Source organism: Macrobrachium nipponense, chromosome 28 (genome assembly GCF_015104395.2).
Source record: "Macrobrachium nipponense isolate FS-2020 chromosome 28, ASM1510439v2, whole genome shotgun sequence".
NCBI lineage: Eukaryota > Metazoa > Arthropoda > Malacostraca > Decapoda > Palaemonidae > Macrobrachium > Macrobrachium nipponense.
In genome coordinates, this window is record NC_087217.1 from 35,530,214 (window position 1) to 35,555,148 (window position 24,935).

At 39.0% G+C, this 24,935-nt stretch overlaps 1 protein-coding gene and 1 long non-coding RNA gene across 2 annotated transcripts; both read left to right on the forward strand.

Moving 5' to 3' along the window:
• Positions 1-24,279, forward strand: LOC135201664 (uncharacterized). Its single transcript, XR_010311578.1, has 3 exons — positions 1-1,239; positions 1,519-1,609; positions 22,148-24,279. It is a non-coding gene; the product is annotated as an uncharacterized LOC135201664 (long non-coding RNA).
• LOC135201315 (uncharacterized protein UU046-like) lies at positions 8,270-10,896 on the forward strand. Its single transcript, XM_064230175.1, has 9 exons — positions 8,270-8,853; positions 9,012-9,080; positions 9,213-9,287; positions 9,419-9,484; positions 9,602-9,697; positions 9,827-9,896; positions 10,006-10,070; positions 10,221-10,297; positions 10,443-10,896. Exons 1-4 carry the CDS (start codon positions 8,733-8,735, stop codon positions 9,442-9,444), a joined length of 291 nt encoding a protein of 96 aa, XP_064086245.1. The 5' UTR covers positions 8,270-8,732; the 3' UTR covers positions 9,445-9,484; positions 9,602-9,697; positions 9,827-9,896; positions 10,006-10,070; positions 10,221-10,297; positions 10,443-10,896.
• Positions 24,280-24,935: the final 656 nt, after the last annotated feature.

The following is a 24,935-nucleotide window of genomic DNA, read 5'->3' on the forward strand; positions in this document are numbered from 1 at the left end:
ACAACGAAAGCCACTCAAGAAGAAGTAGGGTGTATCCTAATTGAAGTTAAGGAGGAGCTCAAATTGAGAAGTTAGGTTGAGACTTCACTTGAAGTCTGAAAAAAGTTCAGCTAAGAACGAAACACTAGACGGAGAGGTTGTGTCGGTGTAATCTCTGTTCCCTGTGAATTTTTGTGTAGTGTACTAACTGTGAAACTAGTGTTTATTAATAATAAGTAAGATAAACTAAGTGGTGTTTTAACTTGCCCAGAGTCCCAGTGCCCAAGAAACTCCTGAGAGACTGGATAATGAAAGGAAACGATTTAATATGATTTCATGAATCTACAATGTTCCTGAGAAAAGAAAAGCTCAACCACAAGCAATATAGATGAAGGTTATCCCATATGTCAAAATAACCTTAACAATTACAAACAAGACTACCGAAGAAAAGACTGACTAATAATAAAGAAAGAGAAAGAGGAAGAGAATAAAAGGAAAGACGCAACAAAAAACTTGGTGCTCAACAGTTGTGGATTCTAAGTGCAAACACCAACATATAGAGTGAAACTTAAGAAACACACACACACAAACACAGTAGAAAATTAAACAGAGAAGAAAATATAAAGTACCGACCAACCATTATTAAAGGAGTGCTAATCCCTAAGCGCTAGAACAAAAACCAATAAATAACAGAAAAATTCCAAGGCACAAACTCTACCATTAAAAAGAAGAAATTTCCGAGTTCAATAACTCAAAGGACGAAGAAAGAAAAAAGCGGCGAAGAACAACGAAACACATCTCCGAGACTGGGTATCGCCGACGAGTAGTCATAACAACTTCAAAACAGCTGAGACGGCAAACGAAGCGAGAGCGACGAAACGCAGTGAATTTCTACGAAGAATACTGAACCAGGATTGCCGCATTCGTAAGTCATATCAACACGACAATGCATTAATAGAAAACGCAAGAACGCTTAAGAGTGGACCTAGAGGAATTTCATATTCAGCGCAGTGAAACTTCATGGAAAAACGATTGACTTAATTCTTCAATCAACCTAACAGCGCTAAAATATCGTGAAGATCGAGATAGCGCCAAATTTTCCATACAGTGCTACGATTTCCCCAAACGACGGATGAAGCTGAAGTGGCGGCGCTAAGCAACGGCAGCGCAGTAGACTTCAACAGCGGCGCAAGAGGATTTCACCCGCAACGCGGAAGTGTTCAGCGCAACCCGAAATAGAAGAAAGAAGAAAAGTTTGAAGTATCCTAATAGATTAACGTCTGATGATAAATTAAAAAATAAATTTCTCACACCGCACTGCAATGATAATAATAATGCTTTTATAAAAATAATTCATAACAATCAGCTTTGAGAAAAAGAATTCTTTTTTGCCGTAATTTTGTAAGATAAAATAATTTACTTTCTTCCTTTATCGTTGTGTGATAAATCTAGAACCATAAAGATATTGTCATTCTGTTCACAAAGTGCAGTGGTGTGAATAAGGAATAACGGCATGTACTAATGTTAATGTTTTTCCAGATTGAAGGAAGAAAACCGTAGACGTAGATACGTATAAGGAAATTAGATAGGCAAGATAGGGACCACAGACTTCTGCCAACATGAAAATAATGTAAGTACAACAATGCATCTAATTTTTTTAAATTGTATCTAGTCCCGCTGTAGTATGAAACGAATAGAAATTTTCATGAAATTATCACCAGGTTGCAACGAAGCAGAACTCCCGACTCGAATCATTATAGCCTACGTCCAACCCCTGACAGATGATCGAGATTAATTAATCAGACCAATTTTCCCACACGACGATCGCATAGCGAAAGTCCACGCAGAGTACCGTTTTCGACAGTAGCAAATATACCCACGACTAGTGTGATTTTTGCTAACACTAATAACATTAATAACCCATTGCAAGTACCTAGGTATTCTAGAATGGCACAGGCTGCTGTAATAACACAGGCTACACGCTTTTGCGGTAATGTAGAAAAGAGTCATCCTGAAAAGAATAAATTAGAAGCGTATTCGGTATCGCAGTGGATAGCAGACACCGAAAGTCGGATTTCATCCAGTAGAATTACCGATGAACGCAAGAAAATAGATGAAGCATTACTCTATGTTAGTTCAGAGAAAGGAGACGCTCATAGAACGTTAAATTCCTTCAAGTTCCAGGAAATTAAAACTTTTGCAGAATTCAAGGTGTGTTTTGAAATTTGGGAACCTATCACCCAGCAAGATCGATGGTACAATCTCAGTAAGTTTTTACACCAGAAATATGATGGTAACAGTATAGCAAACCTCCATACTGATGTAGAAAATGCCATCCATAACTTAACTATTGATTTAAAGAGAACAGAGGTAGTTACTGGCGATCGCGATGCTTTTAATGATGATGTAGGATATTTAGTGAGTTTGAGGGAGGTATTAAACTACATAGCCCATGGTATAGTATATGACGCTATCGGTGAGGAAGATAAACGGAACCTGATCCCAAGCATGATAGTCTCGCAGCTTTAAGGTTCATGCAAAAGGAATTGTGCAAAAGACTGCATCTAGCAAAAGAATTCACAGGTTATGTAAGTAATGGAAACCCTGGTAGAAATAAGAATAATTTTCAGAGAAGGACAGATAGTGTTCCAGACAGCTCTAGAAATTTCAACCAAAGACAACCAGTGAAACAAGATCCTAGGAATAATAACAGTAATGGGAAATTTTTCCAAGCAAACAGAAATAGTAGATATAGGCCTCAACAGCACAGGGGAAATCCAAACAATGGCAATCCAAATCAAAGTTCGTTCAGACCAACGCATAACCGGAGTCCAGGAGATAATAGAACACAAAATAATAAACAGGAACAAAATTGTGCCAATTGTGGTTATTCCAACCACACAACTCAAAATTGTAGGCGACCAAGGTATTGTTTCCATTGTAATAGGACAGGTCACCTAACACAGAATTGTTGGCTTAATAATAATACCAACTATAATTCTCAAAGAAGTACACCCCAAAATAATAATCAGACGCAGTGACAATTACCGAAGGTGGTAGTACAAAAGAGAACTTCCTTACCAGTAGAAAAGGAGAATGAAATAGTCACTGTAGGTCAGGAAGATAATTTCAAGTTGCCTTTTGAAGGAAATAAAGAGATAGTATTCTCAGTGAAGGATAGGGAAACATGCCAAGATGATTTACCTATCTTCCAAACAAGAATTGATGGTAAACAATGCTCAATACTTTTAGATACAGGCAGGACAGTAAATATTATAGATAAACAAACATTAACAAAGCATTTAGGCTTTGCAGATACAGAAATACAAGGTCCTGGTAGAACTATAAGAGGAATAGCAGGAAAACAGATTAATGCTTTGGGTAATGTCACACTGAACATATTAAGGAAGTGTTTGTAGTATTAGAAGAAAGATTTTATCCTACTCAAGCTCTGTTTTCATATAAGGCAGTCCCCGGCTTACGACGAGTTTTCTTAAATATTCATTAAAAAATCTGCCCTGGGTTATGACGCTTTTTCCGATTTACGACGCTAAAGCTTACGGCGCTCCGAGTTCACGACGCTTTTAAAAAACGCATACTATGTTAAAAATCCTTTCTAGTTTAGCACAGTATATTAATAAAAATAAGTTTCTGGTTAGATTACATCACAAATTTTGAGGTTATGATGTTTTTTCGACACTTTTTATGTCGCATCATATGCGAACTAGTTTCCGAGCGAATGGATACTAGCTTATGATGTTCCAAGTTTACAACAGTTTTCAATATAATGCATACTATGTAAAAATAATCATTCTTGTTTACTGTAATAATAAAAAACAAAGTTTGTGGTTAGATTACAACACAAATTCAAATGTCACAACGTTTTTCGATGCTTTTTAATGACGCCTCATATGCGGAACTAGTTTCCGAGCGAATGGATATAGGCTTACGACGTTCAAAGTTTACAACCGTATTCAAAATCGCATACTATATGAAAAAATCATTTCTTGTTTACAGTAATAATAATAAAAAAAACTAAGTTTCTGGTTAGATTACAACACAAATTCAAAGGTCACGACGTTTTTTTATGCTTTTTAACGATACCTCATATGCAGAACTAGTTTCTGAGCAGAGGGCCCATAAATTAATTTACGCTATTAACTGTAAGGTAAATTGACCGGACAACGACCTAGCCTGGTCGAGGACGCTGTGGAGCGTAACAATACCAAACAACGCCACTTCAATCGTGTGGTTGCCTTCATTTCGCTAGGTTGTGCCTTGCTACGTTGCTGAATTTTTAGCAGTTTTCTTGCCTTTACTATGGCTCCAAAATGGCAGAGTACTTCCTCCGATGATAGTTCATCTAAGAAGAGGAAGGTCATCACCATGGAGGTAAAGTACGACGTTATTAAACGTTCTGAGAAGGGAGAGACGAAAACCGAGATAGGTTGTGCTTTAGGGCTTAGCAGGACAACGGTGGTAACCATAGTGAACGATAAGGAACGTATTCTGAAGCACGTTAAGGATGCTGCACCAATGAAGACAACGGTGATTAACGTGAAGCAACGTAGCCAGAGCATTGTGGAAATGGAGAAGTTGCTGATGATCTGGCTGGAGGACCAGAACCAGCGACGTCAGGGTGACCAGATTTTGAAAATTGAAATACGGGACACTTAAATTGAAGAGGTAGTTGAACAATATAGACACAACTTATGCGAAGTTATGCACGCAGTGACGCAGGCAAAGTCCTTCTCAGCCTTCTTTATTGACTTTTCTTTTGTCCTAAAGTGCATTCGTTGTAGATTTTGTTACAAACAGCTGTTCATTACATGTGTCAAAGCATTAGAATATTGCAATCAAGCATGTTTTGCAGCTATGAAGGATATTAATAACAAAAGTGACTTGCCGTAATATATTGAATAAATTGCAGACAATAAAATACATATGATGAAAACCTTTCAATAATTCTTTTAAAATTATTTTCCTCATTGTTGTTAAGTTATTTTTCATTTGTCCTATTGTGCACTAGATCCAACTGCTCTCAAGAGATGGTGTTTGGTTTGAGCATATGTGATGAACTCCGAACAGGACAGTGTGAAATTGCACTTTATCTGTAGTTCTGACTTTATCATCTCTACACTGCACCGGTTCCTACACCCACCCCATCGATGGCCCATCAGAGAGAACACTCGCTCCACTTGATCGTTTGACTGGGGGATGCTCAGTACAAATTTCGTTAGTTTTTTTTTTTTTGTAGATATTGAAAATAAGGGACAAAAGGCGTCCCAGGGAGGGTCGATACGGGACATGGGACAAATGTCATAAATACGGGACAATCCCGTCAAATACGGGACATCTGGTCACCCTGAGCGACGTGTTCCAGTGAGCCTAAGTGTGATCCAGGAGAAGGCTAGAGAGCTGCATGAGGCAGTAGTGAAAGAGTATGGGGAAGGCAGTGCTAGTGGAGAATTTTCCGCGAGTAGAGGTTGGTTTAACCGTTTTAAGGCTCATGCTAATTTGCATAATGTGAAGCTGCAAGGTGAAGCTGCTAGTGCTGATAACGAAGCAGCAGAAAGTTTTCCTAGTGGTTTGGCTAAAATAATTAAGGGTGGTGGTTACACAGCTGACCAAGTTTTAATGTAGATGAGACTGGCTTATTTTGGAAAAGGATGCCCAACCATACGTACCTTTCCAAGGAGGAGAAGTCAGCACCTAGCCATAGAGCTGGTAAGGAGCGACTGACTTTACTCTTTGGGGCCAATGCAAGTGGCGACTTGAAACTTAAGCCCTTGCTAGTGTATTTGGCTGAGAATCCCAGGGCTTTCAAGGGCATTTTCAAGAGTCGACTCCCTGTCATTTGGAAGTCAAACAAGAAGGCTTGGGTTACCTTGATGGTCTTCGAAGATTGGTTCAATGACCATTTCGTACCAGCAGTGGAACGGTATTTGTCTTCGAAGGGTCTGCCTTTTAAAGTTCTTTTAGTTTTAGACAATGCCCCTGGTCACCCTTCAAATTTAAGCAACATGCACCCTAATGTGAAGGTGGTGTACCTTCCACCAAATACAACATCGCTTATACAGCCGATGGACCAGGGAGTAATTGCTAACTTCAAGGTTTACTACCTTAGAAAGACAATACACTCTGCTTTGAGGGCCATCGAAGGTAACAAGGAGTTGACTCTGAAACAGTTTTGGAAGGGCTACAACATCGCTGATGCAGTCAGGAACATTGCAAGTGCTTGGGACGAGGTGAAGACGACCACTTTAAATGGGGCCTGGAAGAAACTGTGTCCACAGTTTGTGCACAGTTTTGAAGGCTTTGACCAGGCAGAAGACGTCGAGACTGTGACAAGGAAAATCGTAGGGCTAAGCAAGAGGCTGCAACTAGATCTGGAAGCTGAGGATGTTACAGAGCTGCTGGCATCCCATGAAGAGGAGTTGTCATAGAGGTACCAGACCCAAAACCCAGGTTATTAACCCTCTTACGCCGGAGCGGTAAATAAAAAATTGTCTCCCGTGTGCCGGAGGGGTTTCGGAGTGAGCGCGGAAGCGGAAAAAATATTTTGTTCAAAAAATCACAGCGCGCTTAGTTATCAAGATTAAGAGTTCATTTTTGGCTCCTTTTTTTGTCATTGCCTGAAGTTTAGTATGCAACCATCAGAAATGAAAATAATTATCATTATCCTATATAAATAATGCGATATATGATAGCGCAAAAACGAAATTTCATATATAATTGTATTCAAATCGCGCTGTGCGCAAAACGGTTCAAGGTAACAAGTTACTTTTTTTCGTTGTAATGTACACTAAATTGCGATCATTTTGGTATATAACACATTGTAAAACGATAAAAGCAACACAGAGAAAATATTATCACAAAATAATGCATGAATTCGTAACGCGCGGACGTAAACAAATATTTTTTTCAAAAATTCACCATAAATCTAAATATTGTCCTAGAGACTTCCAATTTCTTTCAAAATGAAGACAAATGATTGAATATTACTATACTGTAAGAGTATTAGCTTACAATTGCAGTTTTTGACCATATCTGACGAGTTAAAGTTGACCAAATGTCGAATTTTTTTAATATATATTTTTTATATGCAATGATTTCGGAAATAAGAAAAGCTACAACCTTCAAATATTTTTCGTTTTATTCTACATGAAATTGCGCACATTTTCATATATAAAACTCTATGAAATGCCTAATATGAAACGGAGCAAATATTCCGAGAATGGGACGTACGTATTTCGGAGATTTGTGGCGGAGAATCCGCGCGCGGAGGGAAGGAAAGATTTTTTTTTAAATTCACCATAAATCTAAATATTTTGCTAGAGACTTCGAATTTGTTTCAAGATGAAGATAAATGACTGAATATTACTATACTGTAAGAATTTTAGCTTACAATTGCGTTTTTCGACCATTTCGGTAGAGTCAAAGTTGACCGAACGTGGTTTTTTTCTATTTATCGTGTTTTATATGCAAATATTTCAAAAATGAGAAAAGCTACAACTTTCAATTATTTTTTGTTGTATTCTACATGAAATTGCGCACATTTTCATATATAAAACTTTATGTAACGGCTAATTTAAAATGGTGCAAACATTACCACAATCGCACGTATGATTTTTTCGGAAGAGTTACCGCGCGGACGAAAAGAAAATGTTATTTTTTTCATAAATTCACCATAAATCGAAATATTGTGCTAGAGACTTCCAATTTGTTGCAAAATGAAGGTAAATGCTTGAATATTACTAGAATATAAGCGTTTTAGCTTACAATTGCGTTTTTCGACCATTTCGGTAGAGTCAAAGTTGACCGAAGGTTGAAATTTTGGCAATTATCGTTATTTATATGAAAATATCTCAAAACTGATAAAAGCTACAACCATGGGTTGTTATTAGTTGTATTGTGCATGAAATTGCGCACATTTACATATATAACGGCTAATTTTAAAATGGTGCAAACATTACCACAATCGCATGTATGATTTTTTTCGGAAGAGTTACCGCGCGGACGTAAGGAAAAAGTTTTTTCATAAATTCACCATAAATCGAAATATTGTGCTAGAGACTTACAATTAGTTGCAAAATTAAGGTAAATGATTGAATATTACTAGAATATAAGCGTTTTAGCTACAATTGCGTTTTTCGACCATTTCGTAGAGTCAAAGTTGACCGAAGGTTGAAATTTTGGCAATTATCGTTATATGAAAATATCTCAAAAAACTGATAAAAAGCTACAATCTTTCCATGAGTATTTTATTGTTGTATTCTACATAAAAATGCGCACATTTTCATATATAATACTCCATGTAACGGCTAATTTACAATGGTACAAAAATTATGTCAAAGTGACGAAATAATTTCCGAGATGTGTCACAGATACTTTTTAGTGCGGCAAGAAAGAAATTCGCGCTTGCGCGCCTGCGTAACGATTGTAAACAAAACAACACCTTGATCCGTGAACTCCCAGCATCCCCCAAGGTGCGTGATTCAAAAGTTTTAGGCTGGTAGGCCTATAAGTATTTTTCCGCGAATTTTAAAAAAAACTTTTGTAAGTCGACGTAAAATACGTCCAGTCGGCACACGGGAGACAAAAAATGTCGACGTAAAATACGTCCAGTCGGCGTAAGAGGGTTAACTGTTAAAGGCTTGTCAGAGGGTTTTACTCATCTGGAGAGAGCCTTGGCTTCTTTTGAGGGAGAAGACCCTAACGTTGTCAGGTCTGACAAAATCCGGAGAGGGATCATGGATTTGGTAACTTTTTACAAGGAAACCCTGAAGGAGAAGCAGATGAAGAAAAGTGTGCAGTCTAGGCTTGACACTTTCTTCCACAAGTCTCCAGTACCACCTCCCACTCCTAGTCCTGGTAAGGAATTCTGAACTCTTTTAATTTATTTTGTTTACATACTGTATTATAAAATGTACATACATACTACTAATATGAATGTGTTAATTTTTTAATGTACATATAAATGTTAGTGTATTGTAACTTCATTAATTTTCATGATTTGTATTTTATTGCAGAAGTGGTGCCAAATCCAGATCCCCCTGTACTACCTGGACCCTCCGTAGCAGCCCGTCCACCTCTAGCAGGTAAGAAATTTAATTTTTCTCATTTTCATGTTGGAAATTGTTTGTACTACATTATGACATACATACTATGTACACTATTACAATGTGTTTGATGTTGCATAACCTAATATTTTTCTTTATGTATCATTCCAGACCCATTTGATAGTGAGGATGACCCAGATGACCCTGAGCCTTTCCATGGTTTTGATGTCTCGCCCTATTCATCAGGTAAGGAATCCTTAACAATTTTTTAAAATATTTTATAAATTGCTAATAGAAATTTTATAAAAAAGTGTAAATATGTACACTAAGTACTACATCCACCTTATTTTGTACCCTATCATTCTTTCCTGATCTAGATGTAGCCTCCTCAGAGCCCAAATAAGTTGATACGACTACCATTATGACCTCTCCAACTCCATCAGGTAAAAGAATTCTTCATTTTTTTAATTGTACATATGTCAAACAGTAAATAATACTACATAATACCTATTGTGTGCAGTAGTTAATACTCTTATCATTTTTATTTTTTATCTTTCCAGACTCCCAAGCACCTGCAAATTCCACTCCATAGCCCAGCCACTCTCATCTACATACCATATGCCCATCCCAGTAAGCAAGCCAACCACTAGAATTTGGTAAGGAAACTTTTTTTTTATGAATGTTTATACATTTTATTACATATGTAATATATTATACTATGTACATACATAGTGTACTATTTAGTAAATGTAACTTTACTAATCATATGTACATTATCATTCCAGACTGACATGCACCTTGTAACGTACATAAACCAGACCTCTACATAGCCTACATCTCTTCATTTCACTAAAGGTAAGGAATTCTCAACTGTTTTTATTGTGTATAAATTGTTAATTATGTAACAGTACATTTTGTACTTAAGTGGTTACATACTGTCCTTTAATATTCTATATCATTCCAGGCTGCCCATCACCTTCTCAAGCTCTCATCCTAGCCTGTCATCTGTATAAAGCACACTGAAGTTAGGTATGGAATTCATCTTTTTTTTGTTTTTACTGTACCTAGTACTAAACATGGCTTTCTGAAATATATAACCTGAAATAATACATACTAGAACTTCTATTACTGTACATACACATACGTCCTACCTTGTACTAATTATCCTTATCATTGCAGGCTCCCTACACATGCATACTATCTCCATCTCCATCTCCCACAACCTAGCTAACAGCTTTGATACTCACTAAAAGTTGGTAAGTATGTAAGGAATTCCTAACTAAGTTTTATACATGTTATATCTTATAAACCACTGTATGGTATACTGTATGTACTACTATGCATAGAGGACTTACTACATATGTATTAATATAATATTTTTTTTACATTCCTGAATCCCAGAAACCCTGAATGATGTAGGCTATGTGGCCACAAAAAACTTTGTCCAGGGTTACATAGCATGACAACTTTAAACTAAAAGTAAGGAATTACATACATTCACTCTTTTACTCTTGATATACTCTACTTTACATATTGCATTCAGGACTTTGTGTAGTATTTTCTGGGCCTAACCTGTGTCGCTCCCTGAAATATTCCTATAGCACTCATTTCTAAGGTATAAATATTGCTAAATATACAAGATTGCTAAATATACAAGAGAAAAAGCTACATTGGATTATACTAGAATAAATCTGGTTCGCTCACCCCTGTATAGGGTGTCGGTATAAAAACTGGGGCGAGTGAAACACTACCAGAGGTCTCCTGCCATTTATTCTCTTCCTTTGTCAATTTCCCCCGTTCCAAAGAGGAGCCGTACCAAAGCCATCTACTGCCTGCTACTGCTACAACTGCCTCGATCGCCATTCCTTTTATAGCACTACTGTGTTTCACACGTGTTTATGATTGGAAGCCTATTTTGGATTTATTGTGTGTTATTTACGATGTCTGAACGTCAGGAATCTTCTGGATCTAAGTTAAGTACTTCAAGAGTCTATATAAGATAATTTTAGTAGCGATGTTGATCATAAAATTATATATGGCTTTGTTTATATATCGGGAACCTGCATGCGCCGTTCCCGAGTCAGCCATTTCATGCATCGCTACCCGCGACCTTATTTATGATGACTTTCAATTGGTCACCCATACTAACTGTAGTCGCGTGGATATTATAATTGCAGTTACAGTAGTACCTCGAGATACGAAAGGCTCAACTTACGAAAAATCTAAGTTACGAAAGCAAAGACGAAAAATTTTACTGCTCTACATACGAAAAGTTTTCAAGATACGAAAGGTTTCTGAAAGTCCGAGATTCGCCCCATAACAATTTGGAAACTCGCTACCATCCTCCTGCTCTCCCATTGGTTCCTGATGTTAGCCAAGCCATGAGATCCTTCTCTCCTACTGGACAGCATCCCTCCCATCATGCATCTTCTATACATACGTGTTGGCGTGCTTTAGCTCGGCCACTCCGCACCCGAAACTTTACCGTACGCAATCGGCATTCGTTCGCTCCAACGATTTCGTTTAGTAACGTAAATTCGTTAGTGATTTCGTTGCAGTACATATTATCGTGTTGTGCTACTTTATCGTGTTGTGAGAACGTAACTTAATTACGTACAGTACATAGAGTCATGGGTCCCAAGAAAGTTGCTGAAGTTCACAGAAAGAAGAGAATGCTTTCTATGGGGACAAAAATGGAGATAATAAAAAAGTATGAAGCTGGGTTGCGGTTGAGTGTGATCGCTAAGGAATACGGCCGAAATCCGTCGACGATAGGCACCATCCTTAAGCAGAAGGAAGCCATCAAAGCAGCTACACCTTCCAAGGGCGTCACTATTTTGTCCAACAAGAGGAGCCATGTGCATAATGAAATGGAAAGGCTGCTTCTTGTATGGATCGAGGACAAAGAAATCGATGGCGATACGATAACCGAGACGGCAATCTGCCAGAAGGCCAGCGCTATTTTCGGCGATTTGATTGCCCAAGCTGAAGACGACGGCGGAGAGGGGACATCAATGGCAACCCCAGAGTTCAAGGCTTGTCATGGGTGGTTCGAAAAATTCCGTAAACGGACTGGCATCCATTCGGTGGTGAAGAAATTGAAATTACGTAAAGTTATAAAAAAGTAAAAAGAAATGTAAAAATAAAAAAAAGACAAAATAAATTTTATTTTAAGTTTTTTGTAAAGTTAAGTGTTACAGTTTTGTTAATTTGTTTTGTAAAGTTTAGTTTGTTTTTCTGACATTTTTTTATGTGTTTCATAAAGTTAAGTGTACGTATCTGCCGTTTGTCCTCCTCCTCCTCTGCCGCCACTTTCGGAGATAGCCTCACTCGAAAGGTAAGCTTCCACATTTTACGTTACAGTAATAATAATTATAAACACTTTATTTACAGCTTTTGGATTTTTATTCTTAATTTAGGTATTGAATGGTCCAAATTGTTGTAGTATTTCATTGTTTATAGGTCAATTTAGCTTTATTATGAAATTTACTGGGGTGTTTTTGGAGGGCTTGGAACGGATTAGCCATTTTACATGTAAAATTTGTTCCAAGATACGAAAAACTCATTATACGAAGGCCGCCTCGGAACGGATTAATTTCGTATCTCGAGGTACCACTGTACTCCAAACTTACGTGTTTTTATAGATTCTGACGTGTTATGTATAATAATTTCTTGGCATGAGAGCGGTTATAGCCTATATAATCAGACCTTATTTGGCGGATGAGGGTCGTACTTGTTCCCTTCCCTTGGTTACCTACGAGGACTCCTCCTTCCGTACAGGACCAGGTCGGGATCTCATTGCGGGTTTAAGCCTAGTTATTCCTGCGTTTATCCTTGAGCCACCCTGGCCTACCACTCCAGATCGTAATTAAAATTTACGCGTTTGGAGGGTTAGGCTAGCTGCTCAGAGCCCCCTGGCCGACCTGACCAGATCATTCCGATTTTGCGAAGGTTAAACTAGCTACTCTTTATTTCATTATATGCACCTATCCCCCTCATCCCTTTAACCCCTCTCGCGCCAGAAGTTTTATTTTGTGTTTTTTATCATATAAAGTATCATATTATTGTATTGTATTAGTGGACAGTCGGCCTATAAACCGGCTGTCCCAGTGATCAGTTGGATCCACTTATTACCGGGAGGTGAACCACCTGGCCGGTTGTAGTGAACAACTGATCACGAGTGTACCACTCCTCGAGGCGACCTCCCTCCCCCATCCCACCTGTTGGGTGTTCAGCTCGCTAGCGCTACCCCAAGTAGCCAACCGAGCCCCTTCCCCTCTCGCGGGGGAAGATGGGGGGGTCCAGTCGGGGGAGTGGTGCTCCTCATCTCAGGTAGTTAGTGGGGGTACAGGGGTACCCACCCAGACGAGCCCTGGTTGACTACCCGGCTCGTCAGGACGGTATTCACCGCGTACTTACTCAGTATCGCCTTTCCTATCCCCTAGCCTTACTCCATGGCCTATCCTCTCGCCTCGGCGGGTCCGGAATCCGACTAGAACTCGTTCTGTATTTATATAACAAACAAAGCTTCTTATGGATACGATCAGGCCTAGGTTTTACCTATTTTCCCTGATTTGATTCCTCACCGGATCCGGGGATAGTGGAGGATAGCGTGGAAGTGGGACGGGACATGGCACGATAAAATAATGGTTAATTTTAAATCTTATTTAAAAATTTTAATTTTAAGTTTTTATGCATCTGGCTGGTTTACTCCGCCAGGTATTCTATCCTGGCGGGTACCCTAAGACCTAATAAATGCACGGTTTTTTCCTCTCCCTAGCTTCTCTCCCCCCCTCATTTGTCATTATACCTCTGTGTCCCATCCCGGCGACAACAGACATAAGCTAAGAAAGGTGTTCTAGTGCAAACTAAGAAAACCTCACCAGTGCCGGCAGATCCAGGCCAGGGTTAACCCCTTTTTCCCTGTTCTGTTGGCACCAAGCCTATTACTATAGAGGAGTACGCAAAACGGGGCCAGAAAGCGAACGGAAGAGGATAAAATGATTATTTTTATATTTTGCATGCCGCCGGAATCGTTTCAGCTTTCTGAAGTAGTGAGCATGTTCCCTTTGGCGGGTCTACATATAACGATATTCCGGTATCAATGATTAGTTTAGTGCATGCTCCGCCGGATACAACTCCGGCGGGCTATTCAGTGATACTCATGTATCAATTTTTAATCTACAGATGGTGCGCTGTCAAGAGACAGCTTGTACTGCAATCCTGCAGCAACCGTGCGGACACGAGGTGTGTCGCACTCATGCGGGCTGCGCGGTCCAAGTTGACGACCTGGTAGTTTGGCACCCAGATGGGTGTGAGATCTGCTACAACTTGGTGCTAGAGCTCACTACCGACACGGTAGGTACCGGCTCATGGAATGAGATATTGAGATATTCTGCAGACATTTTTCAGATAGTCATACCTTAATTTAAGGTTGTGGTTCTAAAAGTAAATGTCTCTTCCAGAACCTGCAGGCCGTCAAGGACTCAGCTCTCGCCACCCTCAAGATTTGGGTAGGAGGTTTTGGGCGTAACGCCAAGGGCAAGAAGCCCTACATGCTTTCAGAGGAGCTCTGTTCTCTGTTATACCCAAATGCTAAGATGTCGGCAGCCGTATCGGCGGATCTGGCGGTCCCGATCATCGCCAGGATTTGCGAGGAGACCCAAGCCATACTGGCGGAAGACCTGGAGGACTTGGGAGATGATGTAGTCGAGGAGGTTGCTGCGATCAACCTGGACCTCGAGCCCATGATAACCGACGCCCAGGATGAAGGTAAGGGAGTAAGTGAGCCAGTAGGTACACGGGCTAAAGCACTGTCCTTTAGTCCGTCTCTCATTCTTCTTCATCTTCTTTTCAGGGTTTTACCAAGAGACCTACGACTTCAGGGTGCAGGTCGGGGACGGTAATTCCTAAGGTAAAAGCCAAATCAGACACCCGTAGAACTATTACCAAGCCCCTCCCTAAGCCTTCCAAACCGAAGTCCCTTAGGGAGAGCCGCTCCAGTTCGTCATCAGCCCCCAAACTGATGGCGGACGTGGAAAAAGCTGCAACTCCTAGGCAGGGTTCAAGGACTAGACTAGCAAAACCGAGATCTCAGGACTCAGGTTTTGACCCGGCCGCTTTTTCCAGCATGCTTATGCTAGAGATGGGCAACCTGGTTCAATCCAAGTTCCAGGAGATCTCGGCCCAACTGGTTTCGAGTCTGGAAACATAAGGCCAGTCGATCCAATCTTTAGCCCAAAGAATGGAAAGCCAGGAGTCACTAATGCAGGGAGTCCTCCAGTCCGGACACCCACAGCAACCTCTGGCTGTACCAGACGCCTCGAAACTGCCACCCTTCAAGAATAACAACCCTTGGAGGCTAGCTGCCCATGCTCCATTCTCAGAGGGCAGGCTGTTAATAGAGGGGTATGGAACCCAACCAGTAGAAGATTTTGAATTCTACCCACCGGGTCTCCAGTTTCCTTTTTCAGGGTATGCACGCCTGACGGAGGAAGCTTTGATAAGGGAAGACAAGGTACAGAAGGAGACGGTCATCTTCCCCAGGGACCAGGCTCAGTCAGCATGGGTTCGTACTCTAGCCGAATGGGAGTGTGCGAACACTAAGTTGACTCGCCACAAGAGCCCATTCACCATGTTCGTGGTCCCGGATGACACCCCTATCCCGCGTACAACGAAGATTCTTGAGCTAACACTCCAGGCAGCAGCAGAGGACAAAACTATGCCTCAGATCAGGGAGACGGATTTACCATCCGTGCTCCTCCCGGGAGGTACGGAAAGTTGGCTGGATGCCCCAGCAACCTTTTCGGTAGGAAAGTTGAGCCAGGATTGTGCGACAACCCTCCTTAGCGACCGCTTGCCCAGACTCTCAGAAGCGCTTGTTAAAGCAGAATATGAGGCCAGATGTCGCTTGTGCAGGTCCATCAATTCTGTCACTATGGCAGAAATGACAACACTGGTATATACAGAAGAGCCCTTGTTCAAGATTCTAACGAAGTCATTACTTCACACCTTGCAGTGTGACGTATATGACTTCGCTGTAGCCAGAAAGAACTGCAGGAAGCACGTTCTGGCTGATGCTTCGATTCGTCACGAGCCTAATAGACTCATCAAGGCGCCAATCTGGGGGGCTAACCTGTTTCCCGAGACACTGGTTAATGAGGTCTTAAGCGAAGCAGCCAGGGTTAACCAGAGCTTACGAGTTCGCTGGGGACTGTTTCCCAAAAGAAGGTTTGACTCTTCTACAAGTCAACCTAAGGGAAAGAAAAGGGCAAGGAGGTTCCAACCTTTTCAAACGAACCAACCTCAGGCAATGGTCCAGGCGGTCCCAGTAGGCCAGCTGAACCAACCTCAACATCAGTACATGCTGCTACAGAGCCAACTCTCTCAGCAGCCTCAAAGCTCAACCACTTTTACACCTTTGTTAGCAGCAAAGAATCAATGGCATCTGTCAGCAAGTCACCTGGCAGGAGTAAGGAACGTAGTGGCAGATGCACTGTCAAGGACAACTCCGCTAGAGTCGGAATGGTCCTTAGACATCAGGTCATTCAAATGGATCAGTTAGCAGTGCCCAGGTCTTCAAGTGGACTTGTTCGCCACAGAATCCAACCACAAGTTAAAACACTATGTAGCCCCCAATCTGGACCCCATGGCTCAGGCCTTGGACGCCATGTCCATAGATTGGAACAATTGGAAGAATATTTACCTATTTCCTCCAATAAATTTACTTATGAAAGTCCTGGACAAGCTCAGATCCTTCAAAGGACGGATTGTTCTGGTAGCTCCCAACTGGCCCAAGAGCAAGTGGTATCCTTTACTCAGGGAACTGGGACTCCGTCCCAAACGGATCCCCAACCCGAGGCTAACACGACTAGTACAAACGAGGACTGTATACGCTTCTTCGTGGATTCAGAATGCCCTAACTTTATGGACTTCATGAAGTTTGCGGCACAAAAAGATGTCAAGATGGATCCTGTAAACACTCGTTTTCTAGAGTCAGACAAACGAGAATTCACTCTTAGACAATATGACTCTGCGGTAAAGAAACTAGCCTCCTTCTTGAAGGAATCAAAGGTAAAGACGATGAATACGAATCTAGCTGTTACTTTCTTTAGGACCCTGTTTGAGAAGGGCCTAGCAGCTAGTACTATTACCACAACCACATCTGCCTTAAGAAAAATTTTCCAGTTTGGGTTTAACATTAATTTAACAGATTCGTATTTTTCATCAATTCCGAGGGCTTACGCTAGATTAAGACCAGCAGACAGACCCCATACAGTCTCCTGGTTTCTGAATGATGTACTTAAACTAGCTTCAGACACCAACAATGAATCGTGTCCTTATACAACCCTTCTTAGGAAGACGTTATTCCTTGTAAGCCTGGCTTCAGGAGCCAGAATATCAGAATTATCGGCTCTTTCTAGAGAACCAAATCACATTGACTTCCTTCCATCTGGAGAAGTTCTATTATTACCAGATCAAAAATTCTTGGCCAAAAATGAAGACCCTCAGAGCAGATGGTCTCCGTGGAAGATTGTTCCACTTCCACAAGACCTATCCCTTTGTCCAGTCAAGACATTTAGATCATTTTTGAACAGAACTTCCAATAAAACCTCAGGTCCTTTATTCACTAGAGAAAATGGTGGAACAATCTCATTAAAAGCAATTAGACAACAAATTCTTTACTTTATCAAACAGGCTAACCCGGATTCAGTACCCCACGTACATGATGTCCGAGCGGTAGCTACCTCAATTAATTACTTCCACCATATGAACTTTGATGACCTTAGAAAGTATACAGGATGGAAGTCACCGAAAGTATTTAAACGACACTACCTTAAATCCTTAGAGGCCCTTAAATTTTCAGCAGTGGCAGCAGGGAATATTGTTTCCCCGGACACGGCCTAGTCATATTAAAATATCCAGTCTTAATATATCTGCCTTTTCTTAAGCTTTTTCTCTCCTACCTGCCTCGCTTATAGCCCTTAGCCTTCACCTCGGTATTTTGGCTTGAATTGTACACTTGCACCATTCTATTGCTATGTATATTTATTTATTTGTCCCATTGGGGAAAATATGTTATATTACTTGATGTAGTATTATCTTATATTTGGGTGTAATAATCACCCTGTCCTTATGGTAAATTGGTTTTGGTATTTGTATATACTTCATAATATGTAAAGCTATGCAGAGATGTAGAATAATGTTTAGATTGTGGAGAAAATAAAATCAATTTGCAACGCAGAAATAGAGAAAATGTTTGTTTTCAGCTAGAAGAAGGAAAGTCTTGCATAAATCTGATCAGTTTATCTGAGACGACATCTTCTAGAGAAGCGAACATCCAAGAAACTAAGATGGAGAATAATGCTAGCCCGGGTAGCACAGATTTAGTGGATAATAGTGAAATAAGTAGTAGAGATAACAGTTTTGAAGAAATGTCCTTAGCCAGGAATGATTCTATGATAGATTGTGCACAAATAAATAACATTAACAATGCAAGCTGATACTCAGAGCTCTGCACAATTTATCGCAGCTGAACAATTTATAGCCTCTGAACAAAGTATTGAATCTGAACAAATTAATGCCTCTGAACAAATCATTGTAGCTGAACCCATCATTACATGTGAACAAATTTATGAAGATGAATCACAGATTGATTATGAGCATTCAACAATAGATGAAGATGAATCAGAAATTGATTGTGCATATCTCATAATGGATGAAAGTAAGGAAAAAAAATTATATCAATGAAGTCATGTTATTAGGGAAATTAAATAAAAATGAATTAAACTCAACAATACTATTGGATGAAAGTTCAGATGGAACAGATGTCTGTTATTTCTCAGAGATACACGATGATGAAAAAATATGTATAATTAGTACTGCAGATGACCATACTGTCAGATTTGTGCTTAACCGAGAAGTAGTTTTGTACCCGCAATGTCTAACCAAGGTTTGTCTTAGAGCTAAAACAGACGAAGACTTGCATGAAAAAGATGTAATGCTAACTAATGAAGACTTACCTGACTTTGTTAGGATGGACAATTCCCTAGTTCACATGGATGGTACTAATTGTGAGACGTACGTCCAGAATTACTCAGACAAAAGACTAATACAAAGGTCTGGTATAGAATTTTGTACAGGAATTGTAGTGAATAATCCTTTACTAACACTGAGTGAAAAAGCATTCTTCTCTTGCACAGAACAAAGTTCAATTTTAAATAAAGAAGTAAATAAAACAGACTTTCCTCAGAATAGAGTTAAATTATTACAAATATTAGAGAGGTACAGAAATGTCATTGCTTTAGGAGATAAGTTAGGAAGAACAGATACTTTGCAGCATAGGATTTTAATTCAAGATGGAACTAAACCCTTCTATAAACCTAACTATAAGTTGCCAATAAGTCAACGACCGATTGTAGATCAGTTAATCGACGAAATGAAGAAGGATGGAGTAGTAGTACCTTCTAAATCACCATATAATTCACCTCTCTTGTTAGTTTCAAAGAAAGATGGCAGTTGGAGAATGGTAATAGATTATCGGAAATTAAATTCACACACCATCCCAGATAGAATGCCAATGCCTGTTATAAATGATATGTTAGCTCAATTAGGTGGAGCAAAAATATTTACGTCATTAGACTTGCTCAGTGGATATTGGCAAGTGCCCTTAGATGAAGAGTCCAAGCCTTTTTACAGATTTTAGTACTCATAAGGAACATTTACAGTTTGAAGTCATGCCCTTTGGTCTTACATCAGCCCCATTAACCTTTACTCGATTAATGCTCCAAATCTTAAGAGATATAGAGGATGTTTCAGTATACCTAGATGATGTAGTCATTTCCAGTAAAGACTTGGATAGTCACTTTAAGACATTAGAAATAGTGTTAGAAAGACTGAAGAGTGCAGGATTAAAGATAAAAATTAATAAATGTCAATTCATGATGAAATCATTAGAGTATTTAGGACATGTCATCAGTGAAAATGGACTGCATAAGTAGGAAGGTAAAATAAAGGCAATTGTAGCATATCCAGCTCCAAGTAACTTGAAAGCCTTGAGAAGATTTTTAGGCATGATAGGGTACTATCATGCCCTTTATTAAGGGATTTGCCACTATAGCCAAACCTTTAACAGATTTAACTAAGAAGGATGTATTTTATGAATGGAAGGCAGAACATGAAAGAGCTTTACAAACACTCAAGGAAATGATGACAAGAAATCCAATTTTAGTGTACCCAGATTTTTCAAAGGAATTTTACTTAGCCTGCGATGCTTCCAGTACAGGTGTAGGTGCAGTTTTAATGCAACACGGAAAAACAAGAATGAGAGCAGTATATTATGCAAGTAGAGTTTTGAATACTGCAGAAAGAAATTATAGCACTACCGAACGTGAGTGCTTAGCTCTATATTGGGGATTACGAAAGATTAGGCATATATTGCTAGGACATAAAGTCAATGTGCTTACAGATCACAAACCCATTTGTGACCTATTCAAGAAAAGAGCTTTCACAAATAATATGAAATTTGACAGGTGGTTCATAAGTGTATTAGAATTTGCCCCAGAGTTTAGATATATCCCAGGTAGATATAACACTATAGCAGATGCCTTGTCAAGGTCGCAGGAAGAAACTGAGAAACGAATCGCAACTAATACCTTCTGCTTTAGTTGTCAGATCATAGATCTAGATTTGGAAAGGGTTCAGATCGAACAGCAAAAGGATGCTAACATTACAAAAATAGTGGGTAATTTAATGCAAAATGAGGATCATCAGTCTGAATTTCAGTTAATCAATGGAATTCTATATCAAACATCAGAAGAACCGAATGCTTGTTCACGTTTGTATGTACCTAACACACTAAACCTAGAAGTTTTAGAACTAACACACTCTTACAAGTTGTCAGGACATCCTGGAATAAAGAAAACATGTAGAACTGTCACTAGAAACTATTTTTGGCCTAATTGCAATGAAGATGCTAAGAGATTTGTTGAGAATTGTCATATCTGTAACGTACACAAAGGTAACGTAAATGTAAAGGCCCCTCTTGAGAAATACCCATCAGAATTAACTCCATTCCAATTAGTTTCAATGGATTTTGTAGGTCCATTTCCAAACACAACTAGAGGTAACCTTCAGATATTAGTTTTCATAGATTACTTGACTAGATATGTTGAGATCATCCCAGTAAGAAATAGAGAATCAACTACTGTAGCAGAAGCTCTGATATCTAGAAAAATTACTAGACATTCATGTCTAGTGACATTTTAAAGAAATTGTGTGAGTTTTATGAAATTAACAAGTGTCAGGTTACAGCTTATAAACCAAGCTCTAATGGAGCAGTTGAGAGAACAAATCGTAAGATAAAGGATGTACTGAAAACTTTAGTGACTCCACAGACTGAAGATTGGGACTTAATTCTTGAAGACGTACAGTTCACCATTAATAACACTGTAAATGAATCTATTGGTGAAACCCCACACTTTCTGTAAATGAATCTATTGGTGAAACCCCACACTTTCTGTTATTTGGCTATCAGAAAAGAATGCCAAAAACCCTGTTAGACGATGCAACTCCACCCAGACATACTTATAATTATCAAGACTATGTTGCTTGGAAGACAAGAAGGACTTTTGAGACAGTAAAAGGTACAAGGGTTTGATTAAAGGAGTTACATCAAAAGTCTAGTAAGTATTACAATAAAAAATCAACAGTTCCAGATTTAAAAATAGGGCAACAAGTATATGTGCTTAACCATAGAGTTGAAGGACCTAATGTTAAAGTGAGTCCTAAATTCCAAGGTACATATAGAGTAATAGAAAAGTTAAAGTTAAATAAATTTAAAATAATGCATGAATCCACTTTAAATGAAACTGTTGCACATTGGAACAATATTAAAGTAGTACATTCCGACATTTGGTCAGAAGAACATTTAAAGGATTTTAAAGATTTAAAGGAGTCAAGTAGTAAAGAAAACAGTAACGTAAATGATTCCCATACTTCATCAGCATTAGTGACTCTGAGATACAATTGAAGGAAAAGATAAGACCAAGTGCAACAGGTCAATAACATTGTTGTATAAGGTTTACTGCTTAGGATGTATTTTGCAGGAAATGGATTTCACTATGGCTCATGGTGAGTGATATCTGCATCTCCCTCTTGCAAATCAAGAAGGGAGCAATCTTAAAGGATCACGGTCAAGTCAAGATGATACATGATATCGCAGTGGTGAAGATTAACATAACAACCGTGGATCAACAGCAATAACAATTAAGGGAACTTATGAGTAAACTTGAAAGTTTCATAGATAGTAACCAAAATAATACGATTTTACTGAAACTCAGAGAGGATATCAGCAAGGTTTTACCTAAGAGAATTAGGAAGCGTTCACTTCTTCCATTTATAGGTACAGCATTAAACACTTTGTTTGGTGTGGCCACTGATAGTGATGTAGATAAGGATAGAGCTAGAATAGAAAAGTTAGAAATGTGGGCGGCTGAACGAGGTACAATTATGAACAAGGTTATTGATGCGGCTAACAAAAACCAAGAGTTGATTAATAAACTGAAGGACTTTGTTAACAATGTAGCTCAAAACATTACAAATGAAATAAATGATTTGCATAGGTCTAAACTGGTGAACCAATTAATGTTTGAAACAAAGTCATTTTTGTTAAACTATAAAGAACTTCTGAATGCCATTATGATGTCTACAAAGAACATTTTATCACCATACCTTATCAGTCCTAGTGAGTTAAACCTCATTATAGAGAAGTGTATGTTAGATCACCAATTCAAGCCGCTTGTGCGCGATGTCCTTACTTACTATAGTTTAATAACAGTGAAAAGGGTTTCTGATCACATTGTTTTAGTTATACCATTTAACAATAAGGAAGTTAATAACTTGATATCCATTTACCCTTTCCCAATGTTAGTAAATAACAAGTAAATTGTTTTGAACTAAGACATAGTACATTTTGCATTGCAACAGAATTCCCTTCTTTTAGTACAGCTAAATAACAAGGACTTTGATGACTGTATCATGCTTGAAGCCAACGAGTTTGTTTGTAATATACAGAGTTTTTATGAGCCACTTAACAAATTGTATTGCATAGATGATTTGATTAATGACAGAAATGGTGAGAATAACTGTGAATATATCCCTTACAATCATGATTTCAAAGCTCAAATTTTGTGTGATGAATTGATAGTCTTTTCACAGAATCAAGTACTAACAGCTAAAGTCACTTGCAGGAATAATAAATTTCAAATAATGTTTAATAACATCAAATCCTTTGTGACATCTTGTGAAGTAATTATTTTGAATTATTTGTACTACAAACCTACCATTTTGCTACTTACACCTTAAACTTATCTAGCCACATAAATTATTTTGAACATGTCAAAGATTTCAAATTGTCCAAACTTAAAGCAGCTAAACATTTTTTCCATGTATACAAGACTGACATTTCACCCATCATGTCAATGGTAAATATTGTTTTGTTAGTACTCACCATACTAGCTTTCATATGTATTGTCAGAGTGTTAGTTATTAACAAGCTCAACACCATTAAGACTTTACTGAATAATTTGCCTTCAAGTAACTAATGTTCTAACATTGTTGTATATATTGCCATTTGTGATTGCTTTCAACATTGTATTTTTATGTATAAGTATTTTTTGGGGGGAAACTTTGCTAATTTTAGGCACTGAGGTCACTGCCTGTAGGTGGCCGAGTGTTGTTAGGAATGCAACAGAAGTCTGTAAAAATATATGTAGGGGAATTAGCTAGGAAAATGTGATGGTAGAGTTATGGTAGATGATGGTGAAGAGAAGGTAGAAGTGTGGTAGGAACAAATTGCAGTCATAGCAATTTGAAAAATGAGACAAAACACAGGCAGCAACTTGCCAAAACAAATTACTGATGAATCCAGTGGAAATTCTGAACTTTGACACCTCAAGCGGGTGGTTACTATAGATTAGAACAACCAATAGGATTCACACAGGGGTGGCACCGGAAACAACGAAAGCCACTCAAGAAGAAGTAGGGTGTATCCTAGTTGAAGTTAAGGAGGAGCTCAAATTGAGAAGTTAGGTTGAGACTTCACTTGAAGTCTGAAAAAAGTTCAGTTAAGAACGAAACACTAGACGGAGAGGTTGTGTCGGTGTAATCTCTGTTCCCTGTGAATTTTTGTGTAGTGTACTAACTGTGAAACTAGTGTTTATTAATAATAAGTAAGATAAACTAAGTGGTGTTTAACTTGCCCAGAGTCCCAGTGCCCAAGAAACTCCTGAGAGACTGGATAATGAAAGGAAACGATTTAATATGATTTCATGAATCTACAATGTTCCTGAGAAAAGAAAAACTCAACCACAAGCAATATAGATGAAGGTTATCCTACATATCAAAATAACCTTAACAATTACAAACAAGACTACCGAAGAAAAGACTGACTAATAATAAAGAAAGAGAAAGAGGAAGAGAATAAAAGGAAAGACGCAACAGTTAGGTGCCTAAAATCCCAAGGCTGACCCTGGATGGATTTGTCTTTTGAGGGTGGCCTCGATTTTCAATGTTTCCTCAGCAGTCTTTGCTGTGCATCTCTTGGTGCTAACGATGTTGGGCACTTCGAGGACTCGATCGATGGTGATGTATTTGGGGACTTTGCAGATCATCCCCTTGCTGATTTTTAAAGCTGGATCGAGTAGGACACACTAGCTGTCATTCTTAAGCAGTTCAGCCGATTTATGATCTCTTGGAGTTATGGGAACTCTCCCCTCTGGCTATGAAATTTGCGCCGGGGTACTTATTCTCAAAGGCCAGCACTGCTGCATAAGATGTCTGGCCTTCGTTGGTGACAGCGCTGAATTCTGTGTGACTGGTCGTTATCGGTGCAGA

Bases quoted from the DNA above. Each gene is read 5' to 3' on its own strand.
- LOC135201315 (XM_064230175.1), top strand. From the start codon at position 8,733: ATGGATTTGGTAACTTTTTACAAGGAAACCCTGAAGGAGAAGCAGATG. The intron at 9,081-9,212 runs GTAAGAAATTTA...GTATCATTCCAG, and splicing joins AGCCCGTCCACCTCTAGCAG to ACCCATTTGATAGTGAGGAT. The intron at 9,288-9,418 runs GTAAGGAATCCT...TTCCTGATCTAG, and splicing joins TGTCTCGCCCTATTCATCAG to ATGTAGCCTCCTCAGAGCCC.